This window comes from Argiope bruennichi, chromosome X1 (genome assembly GCF_947563725.1).
Source record: "Argiope bruennichi chromosome X1, qqArgBrue1.1, whole genome shotgun sequence".
In the NCBI taxonomy this organism is placed as follows: domain Eukaryota; kingdom Metazoa; phylum Arthropoda; class Arachnida; order Araneae; family Araneidae; genus Argiope; species Argiope bruennichi.
Genome location: NC_079162.1, coordinates 75,326,770 through 75,339,527, shown reverse-complemented (window position 1 = coordinate 75,339,527; position 12,758 = coordinate 75,326,770). Strand labels below are relative to the sequence as shown.

General features: G+C 27.7%; 1 protein-coding gene across 1 annotated transcript in view; it reads left to right on the top strand.

Moving 5' to 3' along the window:
* LOC129958276 (glucosidase 2 subunit beta-like) overlaps positions 1-12,758 on the top strand; it is a 44,102-nt gene that overhangs the window by 19,150 nt on the left and 12,194 nt on the right. The window contains exons 4-8 of the mRNA XM_056070610.1: positions 8,404-8,461; positions 8,842-8,959; positions 9,185-9,248; positions 10,890-10,955; positions 12,056-12,161. Coding sequence (XP_055926585.1) covers positions 8,404-8,461; positions 8,842-8,959; positions 9,185-9,248; positions 10,890-10,955; positions 12,056-12,161 — 412 coding nt within the window. The remainder of the gene's footprint in view (positions 1-8,403; positions 8,462-8,841; positions 8,960-9,184; positions 9,249-10,889; positions 10,956-12,055; positions 12,162-12,758) is intronic.

The following is a 12,758-nucleotide window of genomic DNA, read 5'->3' as shown; positions in this document are numbered from 1 at the left end:
TTTGATTTATTCCCAACAAATGTCTCCCCTTCGGCAGTATCTCAGATTTTTTCTTAAGATCAATTCTGATTTATAGAATTATAAAATACTGAAATTTAAATTAGTTTTATTGCCACACATGTAGGATTCAAATTATGTTTTTAAAAAATTTAAATTTTAGAACTTAGTCTTATACATTCAGTTTTTATACTTTGATAATAATTCAGGCACATACAATATATATATTTTTTACAAAAATAAACATTTTCCAATAATTAATATTTATATATAGATTTAGTCTTCATTCCTGAAAGAAATACTTAGATGAAGCATCTCTTGTAAATCATTCCAGTGACAAAGTGAGGGGAAAAAATTATTCTTTAACCATAACAAATTTTCACAAAAGCATTTATCTCAACCTGAAATATGTGTGATTCATCTAAAAGACTTTTTTAAATGTATCTTATAACATTTATACAAGATTTTAATCCTACACAACATAAACATTAGCTTTTAAATTACTAATATAAAATCTAATATTTCATTTTTTCACAATTTTTAAATTTCTCATTTATAAAGCCGCGTCATTTCTCATTAAAGCTCATTATCCAGCCACCTGAAATTTTGTCTAAGCCTTAGTAAATATGCTTGCTATATTTAACTTAGTGTAATTATTAGTAATAATTAATTTTACAGTAACTTAAAATTTTTAGGAGATTCCTGACAAAATGACGTTTTACATCTACGCGCTTAGTGCGGTTATTTTCAATCGACGATTTAGAACACTGAATTGCAGCTATATTGTCACTGAATAGTTTACAAGAGATCTCACCTAAGAATACATTGACGCTTAACTCTATAATTTAATAATAATTATTAATAATAACTCTCCGCGATTTCCGCGGGCAACTTAAAAGTAGAAAATTTTGCGCAACCCGAGTTTTCCGCGGGGATGCATTTTCCCATTTATTTAGCTATGCAACCCGCTCTTTTCCTGTTCATGATTTCGTTTCGGATTTTCTGTTTACATTCAGATCTCAGTAACAGATTGCGTTAGTTGTCCATGGTTCTGCGAAATATACAAGCGTGTTTTGCAGCATTTTGTGGGTTCTTTTCAAATCTGAAAGATGTCTGGCAGGAAACGTTTCGCAATTTTTGAACCGATTTTGATAAAAGAATTACGCAGCGAAAGGGTTAATAATAGCCGACATTCTTCAAGAACATTTTCTAGATATGTTAGCACCTTTGATACTTCGCATATGCTGATGAATTCAGCTTCCATCGATAATAAGGTCGCTGATTTTTGATTGGCAGTTCGATTCGAGGTCGTTGCACTGCCACAGAAAATAATGTGCCCGCCTCCTAAAATACGATCGTCTCGACATAACACAAAGCTACGATCTTCCCAAGTCTGGCTGCGTAAAGTCAAATTCTCTCATTAACATTGACCCTGTCCGAAAAGAACTGATCAAATAAACCTATCATAAGGGTTCTACTTTCTGGGTGGAAATATTTCTGAATTATTTCCCATGCTATCTTCCCTTCTGTTGTGTCAATCATCAAAGGCCGAATATCCTTGGGTGCATTAAGATAGATACTTGAGAAAGCTTTGTTACAGCGTTTTTCATAATGCGATTTCTCTTTTTCGGTTGCATCTTCTTCGGGAGGAATTTCTTTTCCTAAAGCTATGTCATACACATCACCATCGTACAAAATAACTATCATGTCCTGTTTCCAGATTGGATAATTATCGGAAGTCAATTGGAGCTACATGTTCATTATTCATGGTGCCCCCCTCCTCCCACACACACGACTTAGCAGTTCTTCAGAGAATAAATACAATGTTCTTCTTAAAAAGAAATCTGTAAGGGTAGTTTTGCTCAATCAAGTTTAAAATCCGATCGTCATTGTGGGACTCTGGCCCATAATCTGTTCTTGAGATAAAATTAATCTAAATTGATAAATTCAATCTATCTAAGAAGAAAGAAGTCCACACGACAATTACAAAATAACTTGAGTTTTTATTATAATGGGGTTAACAATTTGTAACCTGAACATAAGAAGAAAGGGGGAGAAAATACTTATCAAAGATGCGCATCAGCTTGTAGACTTATCTTCGCGGAAGAACCATCTTATATATGAGGTGATATAGAAAAAAAAAAAAAAAAAAAAACTCGCCTTCTTCAATGATTCAGACAAAGAGTCAGAATTACTGGAAGTTGATGATCCTCACGAAGCAATTGAAGAAATGCCTGCTGTTGTCGAACAACAGTCGTAACAGTCTACCACTTTCACTCGATCGGACAGGACAGCTATGAGGCAAAGACTCAAACAGGACCCCTTTGGACTGGTGTTGATTTAAAATAAATAAACAAACAAATAGCACTTTAAGTACTTCTGTATATATATAAAAAAAGGCATTTGAAATGCCTTGTTATTACACATTTGCTATAATTTTTCTTTAGTTTGGCACTTTTGTTTTTTCACTCTTGGTATTTTTTCATCCAAATTTATCTTGAATTTTTTCAATTCTTGCAAAATTTGTGAAGAGATCTTTTATCGATTTATATGCTTTTAACTATGCAGAAAGCTCTTTTAGCGTGAATTTTTAATTGTACTTCATAATGAAACTCTTGAAGAAATTTTGATTTTTATATAAAGTTTTAACATTATCATATATTTTGTGCAGTATAGCCATATCTGGTTCTTGCGCCATTAAAATCCAAATACCTATTTACCTACTCTTGCAGTATCTGATCTTTTAATGCTTTTTGGATCTTAATAAATTCGGAGGTCAGTGGAAAAAGATTTAATCTCAGTTTGGGGAAATACTGATAGAATGAAGAAAATATATCCCTTTATTTTACTTGACTCTTTATTCATCTTTTTCTTGTTACTCTTCTTTTTAGGAATAATTTTATCTATTAACGAAGAACCATGCGAGTTAGTTTTTAGCAGTAACTTCAACTGATCATTGCTTTTCCGCATGTGATTACTTTTTTGTAGAGCATTTGCTAATTATATTTCAACATCATTTAGGGAATTATTTTTATTCAATTTTATTAATTCAATTATTTTTTCAATTATTTTAGTTCAATTATGTTTACTTCAAGTGTTAAAAAAGTTCAGAACTCTTTATAAATCTGTTCTGGAAAATGTGTATTTAATTCACTGTAAACTTTCAAAAGTGATTCACTGAATAAAAGGCTTCCAAAAATAAAATGAAGCAAAATGTTTGATGCTACAAAGTTACTTGTAAGTCATTTGTTACTCTTGCCAAAACATACCAATCTAAAATATCACCAATAAAGTTATTTATTTATTTATTTATTTTTTTACATTCTTGTACGTAAAGAATTGTAATCGCCAAAACTTCAAACTTTTGCTCAATCTTCACAATTTAAAACTGAAAACCACATTTTCGAATTTTTTGTGAACAAGCTAACAAAATTGCTTTGATTTTACTTGATTGTATCTTCTTTTAAAGTTTTGAGAAAAAATTAACACAGTTGAAAATGTTTCTTCAGTAAATTGGTAGTGTGAATTTAATCTTTCTAATAATGCACATATTCTGCAATTTGAAAAAAAGTGAATGCAAGTATAAGTGGGAACAAATTATTGTATGTCTTACTTTCCACAAAAGAAATATTTGATAAAATTATTGTCAGTAGCGTGTTTTAAAAACATTGGGCTGTATAAAGAACAGATTTCTTGTAAATTATGCATCGGTAAGAAATGTGGTAAATTACTGGCAACGAACAGGTAAGTGTGAAAAAAAGGAATGATGCTCTGTTTTGTACTTTCATCAGACAGGATTAAAAAGATAAAGATGCTCTTCTCATGGAGTTTATAGATTTCTTAGTCAAATCATCTTTACTCGATTTGGAGAAATTTAATATCAGGGAAATAAGATTGGTTGAAAGTTTATTTGCCCTTTATTTGAAGACCATAAATTTAAACTGTGGATAGTTTTGAAAATTTTCATTTTTTTTTCTCATGAACAAGCACCTGTCAAAAGAAGATTCAAAATTAATAAAAAATAATGAAGCGGGAGATATGAATAATAAATATTTCATAACATTTTGTCTATGACCACATAAAACAGTCTGGTATACTCCACTCTGTAAACGTTGCTAAAGAATTGAAAATGTTAAATACATCAAGTCATTCAAAATATCGCCTATTTTCTGTGGAGCAGATGCTGAAAGAAATAGCTACCAATGGGATGGGGAAAGTTAGACTCCAATTTCTTGATCTCTTTAAAAAACAAAAAAATTTTCTTAGAAAAGGAAATTTCTGAAATTGAATATAAAGTTAATGCACTTTTTGCAGAAGCTAGAAAATTTTAACTTCTAACAAAATCTAATGAGTTGAAAAAATTATTAGTGAAAAATGAGTGTGAATTGAAATAGTTTGAAAAAAATCTCTAAAAAGAAACAAATTTTTATATGCTTATTTAATGATTTTTATATTCTAGGTTTGTTTACTGATTTTTCACTTTTTTTCATTAAATTGTAATGTTAATAAAGTAGCGATATAACTATTTTTTTTCACAATGTTACTAACTGTAGTGTAATTAAATAATTTAAAATATCCAACGAAAGTCCTTTAATAAGATTTTTTGAATGAAATTTGCATTAAAAAACATTTTTACTAACTTAGTTCCAATGTTTTATAGGAAATATTCAATAATTACTGGCATTTTATGTTTATTTTCATATAAAATCGGACACTTATTTAATTTATATTAATGAACTCATTGTCCCATAATTAAAAATATTTAAGGTTGGTTCTTTTTTTTTTTAAAGATAAAATTTGTCTATGTATTCGGTTCATAAGAAATTTATAACATTGTACATGCACTTAAACAAAAAATTTCTGTCCCCCCCCCCTCCTTTTGACAGTGATTTAGCATTAGAAAGCAACAGCAAAAATATTTCGAATTGCATCTCCTCCCTTCAGAGTACGTATTGCTTTTATTCTGAGTCTCCCAGATTTGTATGTTGCATTTGTAGAAAGTAATCAAATTTTGCATAAAAGTGGGCAACTAATAATTTATTACAAATTTTCAACTGGGCAATTTTTAGGAAAGGTATAATCTCTACATAAACTTTTTATCCTCTTTTAAGATATATACAATACATACTTTTATTTCCATTCAATATTGGGTCTGTTTATTCTTACTAAACATATGAAGGATATAATTAAGAAATCGATATAGTTTTTTTTTTTTTTTTTTCATTGTTTGCATAAAAAAATTGTTTTTCGTTTTTCAAATTTTCTGGGATTCTGTTCATAACAGTTTTATTGCTTATTTTTAAAAAATTTCTTTGGTAAAACTCTGAAAACCATTCTATTGATCTTTTCTCTAATAGCCGATCATACACCATAATCAAAAGTATATGGTCACTTTTGGATTTATGTTTTTTTCCGAATTTCTCCAGAAGGGCTGATGAACTATCTATGAACTTCCGTGGTCTAAAAAATATACCTAAGCTTCATTTGACCTTGAACATTGGTTACTTTGGTATTTAAGATATCGACTTGAAATTGATGACGAACAAAAGTATTTTGTTTTGTTTTAGTGAAAGCTGATAATAATTTTAAACTTTCAATAATGATTTTTTTTTTTTTATTTTCGTAAAACTAGCTCATAAATACGGGAAGATATACAAATTTATATTTAAAAAATCTCAAATTTTCCTCTTTTTGCTTGTGAAAGGAAGATTTTTCAATCAAATCTCACAAAACTTACAGAATATGTAACAAAGTATTATTAAAACATTATATTAAAATCTAAAGCGAATTCTGTCAATTTCGTGGAAATATGGATACTTTTAGTGATTTAACTGTAGGTGCACGAAATATATTTTTCTTCATAATTTCAAATTAAGAATATATATATATGGCAATTTATATAAAAATTCCAATTAAGTAGCATTACAATTCTGAAAGATATTGGCATTACAATGAGCTAAATTTCAGTTGCTCTCAAAGAAAAGTGAAATGATGAGGAATTTTCCACAGATTGATATTCTTTAAATTTGAGTCATCAGAAAATAATACTGAATATTATAAAAGGTTAGAAATATACTCTATACCTTTCTATATATATATAAATTGTGTAACATAAATTACAGTAAATTAGTCATTATAAATAAGTTTTATTTTGTTGTTTATTATTATGTGCAAAAACATCAGACATCTAACATTATGTAACTTGATTCACAATATAATTAAAAGCACCTAAAAATTTTTATACTTTATTTGTCTTGCAGATGTATCAATTGCTGATATGATTTTTTGTGCCAATTTTTGCAGTGGAATGGTGTCTGCGACACCGTGAAGTACGCTATCCACTACCTTTTGGAATGTGCTGGATACTTATTGAGATCCAGCCTCTTAACAGGTCAATCAAATATCTCAATGCTTGTGGAATGAATTGAAAATTCAAATAGTTTTTTTTTATAAGAATAGCATGCAATTCCTACAGAAAGAAAGAGAAAAACTAATGTCTAACCTTCCTCATAATGTAGTAACTGTGACTGTAGTAAGAAATTGCACCACTTCATATTTGTAATTTATAATTCTGCTGAACAAAACATAAATGTGTTTGGCTGTTTTTAATTTATATAATGAATCAAGTTATGTAATGTTAGAATTCTGCTGTTTGTGTAATTTAGATGATAAAGTGTTTCCTTAAAGTGCTGTCTACTTTACTGCAATTTATGCTATGTACTTAATTTATAAGCATTAAAGATATTTAGTGTGTTTCTAATCTTTTATAGAATTCAGTACAAGTATTTGACGCATGTTTAAAGAATATAAATTTATGAAAACCCTCTTGATTGTTTGACTTTCCTACTGCAACGCCAATATCTTTCTGAATTCTAATGGCATATTGCTGTAATTTTTATATAAGTTATCCTATGTATCAAACTTTGATATTATGAAAGGAAAAGTATGCTGTATTTCAGGCATGTGCAGTTAAAATTTATTTATGAAACTACTCATACTTCTGCAAATATTCAAATTTTAAAATAATGGTTTGCTGACATATTGTTACGCATTCTGTAAATCTTACATAATTTGATTAGAAACTGTGTGCTATAAACAAAAGAAATGTAGAAAAAAAAATTGAAATACTTTTGTATTTTCCTAAATATATATGTTGTTTTTACGAAAATATATATGATTATTGGACACTGCAAATATAGCCATTATGGTAAGTTTTAGAGCATTATTTGCAATTTGTAAAATGGAGTAGGCCAAAGTCCTGTTCCTTAACCATTCCTGGTTATTCTCCTAAATTCCCTTGTAAAAAAATATTCACTGCACTGCAAAATCACAGTGTAAGTATATTTTTTACATGGCTGAGGTTCAAAGACAAGTTTTTGCATCCCTTCTTAAGAAATTTGGGAAAATGCAAAAATCTGAAAGTGCTCAGATACTTTTGATCACCTAGGGTATATTCTCATTGCTAGATTTAAAGTGTCTTTTATTAGAGCAATAACAAAAGCTTTAAAAATTTTTTATTCTTGATCAGGTGTCTGAAAGATATTCTTATACTTTATAACCAAGGTGAAATTCTGAATCAGTAGCAGCATTTTTGTGTTGCAAAAAATGTCGATAAATATTATTTGCTGTGAGGACCTTTTCTTTGATTGATTAGTAAAATGTAATCGTTTCAAAGTTATGTATTTCAGCTGTTGCCTCTGTTTTGTAATCAATATGGTAGGGGATCAATATAATTAAATTTTTCTTCGTGTCTTCACATAAGAAATTAAAGATCTTTTTTTAAAAATCCGAAGATAAGAGACTTTACAATCCTAGATCTAAGAATTTTTTTTATATATATATAGAATATCTTTATTTTTCTTATTGTGCCAACAAATGTTATTCATATTTTTTCTAGCTGCTTTGAAATCTTAGAAAAACTAGTATATCAGAAGTCAAACTTCACTTAATGAAAAATCGTGTATTTATTTGGATATATTGAAAAACGTGTTTGTATCAGTAAGGCTTGAAAAGTCTAAGTTCAATTTTTCCATATTTGTTGTGAACTAGAGTTAGTTTACTCATATCCATCTTTTCTTGATAGCTGTAAATGTGATTAAAAAGTTGACAAAGGAAGTAGAAAATGTCAACATTTGGTATGTGTTATAACTGAAAAAAAAATATATATATATATATATGCAGATACTGATATGATTTATGAATCGAAAATCTTTGGCATTCAGATAATATAATAAATGAAATGGAAGTTTTATTTATATTAAATGTACAAATTTAGTATCTGTTTGAGGTTGGAATTATTTTATTTATAATACTTATTCAAATCAATATTAATCCAGTAAATAAAAGTATAGATGATTGATTTTTATTTTATTTTTTTCTGACTTTATTTTTGCTTCCTTTATTTAGATTGTTGTGACGGTGGCGACGAATATAATAGTACTGCTGATTGTGTGAACACATGCCTGTGAGTATTTTGTGCAATTTCCTTCTATGTAAATTGCATATCATTTATTCAAATAGGAATTTATGTGTAAATGAAATTTTATTTATTTTTTGAAGCATTAAATTGATCAGTTATTTTTTAAAAAATCTCTTTGTTTACATCTTTTTACTGAAAAACTTTTTTTTTTTTTTTTTTTGAGTCAAGAACATAGATTTGCTGAAAATTTTTTAGCAAAATGTTAATTCAAAAAAAAGCTTTAACACACTAATTTCTTAAGTGTGTTAAAGTGTGTGTTTTTAGTTAGGAAATTGCATTAGAAATTTTTTCTGTAAACATTTTCTATGAATTCAGGAACTTCTAATTCGGGAAGTTATTGATATATTAAACTTTATACTGTGCAGAGAACTTGGTCAGCAAGCCAGAGAAGAATTGCAGAAGCAGCAACAGCTTTATGAAATTGGATATGGCTTATGGCAACAATATTCAGCTCAAGGAAAGCAAATAAAAGAAAATAATAAAGTTAGTACTTTTTACAGAAATATGAAGTTGCTGTTCTAGTAAAATTCTTTGATGTAAAATGATAATTGTGAAAAGAAAATTTAAATTCCCTTTGTGTAGTTTCTTGATTAAAAACCATTTTGTATTCAGAAAAGGAGCTTGCTCCTTTTGGTTCTTGCAAGCGTGCCTAATCTGAAAGCATGATTCAGTAAAAAGGTGTTTTAAATGGCCATATATGTTTTACAGGTTCAGCTTGAAAACCTGAAAAAAGTTGAAGTTGAGGAAGAAAAATTGGTTGCAGAAAAAGAAGGTATTTTATTTTATGTGAAATATTTTGATTCTATGTTTGAAGCAGTTTTATTACCAATGAGTGGTATAGAATTGGATCAGCACTATTTATTTTTTTTTGCATTTTTTAACACCTTGACTGCCATGGGAGTTACAGGTGATCGGTGGACCCATATAAATTACATTGTAAGAAATTCAGCGAGGCAGTTGACGTGTTAATATTGCCATATTTTTGAATAAATAGGTTTGTGAAATATAAGATCAATTTTTTTTTTTTTAGACATGAAATTCTTATAGTTAAACTTAGAATTGGTTAGATATTTATTTTGCAGTTTCTGGCTTATTTCATACTTTGCTCATAGATTGCTCTGTAGCTCTAAGTGCTAATTTCTCTCTGCACATTTTTAAATTTTGATTGTTAAAAGCATTACTGAGTTGTATTGGAGAGTGTAGATCTACTACATAAATTCTGGAGTAATTGTATTTTCTTTGAAGATTTCACACTGACTTATTTAAATCTGAGTTATCTTATAAGTGGCTGATCCTGATTTATAGCTTATTTTAATAATTGCTGTTTCCAGACAAAACTCCAAACTTAAGTTTTTATAATATATATGAATGCGGTTGAAAAATAATAAGTGATCAAAATTTCATTTGATTGAAAAGTGCTGTTTAATAAAAATTTAAGATTTGTAAAGCACCAATAGGCTGAGTAAAGTGGTGCAAACTAAGAGATAAATCAATAAATTAAGTATTTGAAAGCAATAACTAAATAGCTTATCTTAACATATTTTAAAATAAAGACATTTATTTGAAAAATTGGTGAGTTGAAGAGAATTGTCATTTATAAAAAGTACTTTTTCATTTTAATTATGAAGTATATTATATTCACCCTGGCATTTCATTTGTGTGTATGTTTGTTTTTATCCAACAAAAAGGTTTTTTCCATGTTGTTTTCATAAAGATTAAATGAGGAGTAGTTATTGCACCTCATTATGTATATTCATTTAAGGAGATTGTCTGGTTAGTGATTCTGTAATAAAATAAATATATCCAAGATGCAGTAAACAATAACTTTTTGTAAAAATTATACTTAAAGTACTTATTTTTATTATATCTCCTAACCCTCCAAGTTTTCTTCTTCTTCTGAAGGTTAGCATAACTTTTTGCAGAAAGTCTTACAGAATTGTTGTTCAAATAATGGACTAAGCATGAAATATAATTAATGTTATAGTTTCTAATAAAAATGAGCAAACATTTTTTAGATAAAAGAATTAGCAAAAAATTTAATTATTGTTGAGAGTTATTAAATAAAAAATATTTGTACTCTTTATTTGTTGCTTAAGATGTTTAAGTACTCTTTATTTGTTTATATGCATTAAAAGCATTTGGACGTGAAACTGAATTGAGCACAAATGAAATTGTCAGTATTTTACTATTATCATTTGTAATTCTCTTATTCAAGGTCTGATGACTGACGCTCTTTTCTAAAAAATAAGAAATGTGAATGGCGTTATTACTAAAATTTCTTGAACTTGGTAGTTTTCAGACAGATGTACAAAGGGTGGATTTTCGGACTTTTAAAAATCTTTAAAAGGGATGTAGTTTTCTTAAGATTTACAGTCTGATTTAAAAATTTCTTATTAATTTTTTTATATGGCAGCAATAAAAAATGAAGCCGAAGATAAAGAAAAAGCTGTTTTGTCTGCATATAAATCAGTTAAAGAAGGTAAATAACCAATTTATTTTCTGCATATTCAAATTAATTATATTAACATATTATATGATAAATATTTGCATTCTTCTTCATTTATAGAGATTGTTCATTATGTAACAAAATTGAATGCTATTTGATTCATTGATTGTTTGGTGATTTAAATTAAATTATGTTGTGTAATAGAATTTGCTCTTAGTTAATCACTAATTGTTAAATATTTACTTTTTATTGATTGTAATAACCAGCCAATTTAATTCTTTCTATTTTGTCTTTCGGGTACTCCTTAGGCTCATTTTCATAGTAATGAATCGAATATAATGACTTTAAAAACAATTTCTTCTTTGAATTGGAGTAAACACAATGAGGAGAAATTATCTTATTATTATTATCATATGTAAATTATTATACATAAAAATATGTATCCTTTAAGAATTAAAATTTTAAACTTATTAAAGGAAGATATCAGTATGCATTTCTTATGGTATTTATCCTTGAACATAATAAAACTGAACATTTTCTTAGAATTTCTTAACTTGTGAATACAATAAAATTAATTTTTTAATTGGGGTAATTTGTTCTTTAATGACAAACTTCTTAATTGTTATGGTGATTCTTTAAACATCTTAATGTATTCCATAGTTTTTTTTAGAAAGACTGGAAAATAAACAAAATTAAGTGCAAAAAATTTCAGTTAATTCGAATAATTATTTTCAGTTTGAATACAAATGTCAACTTTATACCATTTTAATCTTGACTATTTAGAATTTTGTTATAGTAGAAAAAGCAATTAATCGAGCCCTTTCTTGCTACCTAATAACATTCTGTAAAAAATAGTCTACTATGTACCTGAAATTCAACCTATTTTGCTACTTTTTCTGGTGTTTTAATCTATATTTTTCGATAGAAAAATAATGTTCTTATTTTCGTTCAATTTTCTTATAGTTCATTTAAATAATTTTATTTAAATATCTAATTTATTATTATACTTTGCTTCTTTGAAATATTTAATGGTGTCATTTTAAATTCTGCTAGTTGTTAATGTTAATTAATTTTTAACTAAGATGTTTGATTATGGAAAGTTCAAAATCATATCATGCTCATATTCTGTTTAGAACAAATAAAGAAACAAGAAGAATTAGAAATGCTTCAGCATCAAGAAGCTGAAAAGAAAAATGCTGAGGCTGCTTTTCGAGAGTTGGATTTAAATCAGGATGGCATGTAAGGTTTTATTCTTTTAAAAAATCCTATTTCATAAATATTTTTTTTTAGCTTCACATGAAAACATAAGCTTTTTAGCTATGCAAACTCACAATGTGAATGATTATTCAGCAGAATTAAAGAAATTAACTTTCCCACACATACGCATTCTCTTTTAGATTCACTTGCTTAATTTAATAATTTTTATCCATAAATAAGGAATGCAATAAATGATTTACAACGTTCATCTTTTTTTACTTGTACTAATTAATAGTAATTGATACCTTCCGATTAAAATTTTCGTCTGTATAACATTTTAGAAGATTATCTACATACATTTTTTCGAAAAAAGACTTCTAACAAAAGAAAATGAATATCCAATAAACCAAATGTGTTTCTGTGCAGACATCAAAACATATCCTGTAACAGCTTTGGAATTTCCGTTGTTGCTACGGGATTTAGATAAAAACTACGGAATTACGGATCTATAATGGAAAACTGCCGAATAACAGATTTATATACTGAAAAACCTACAAAAAGGCCTATTATATATGCGGAAATCTTTAAAAATATATTGAAAATACCCCTTTCCTGAATCTCCTGGCAGCAATACTGATA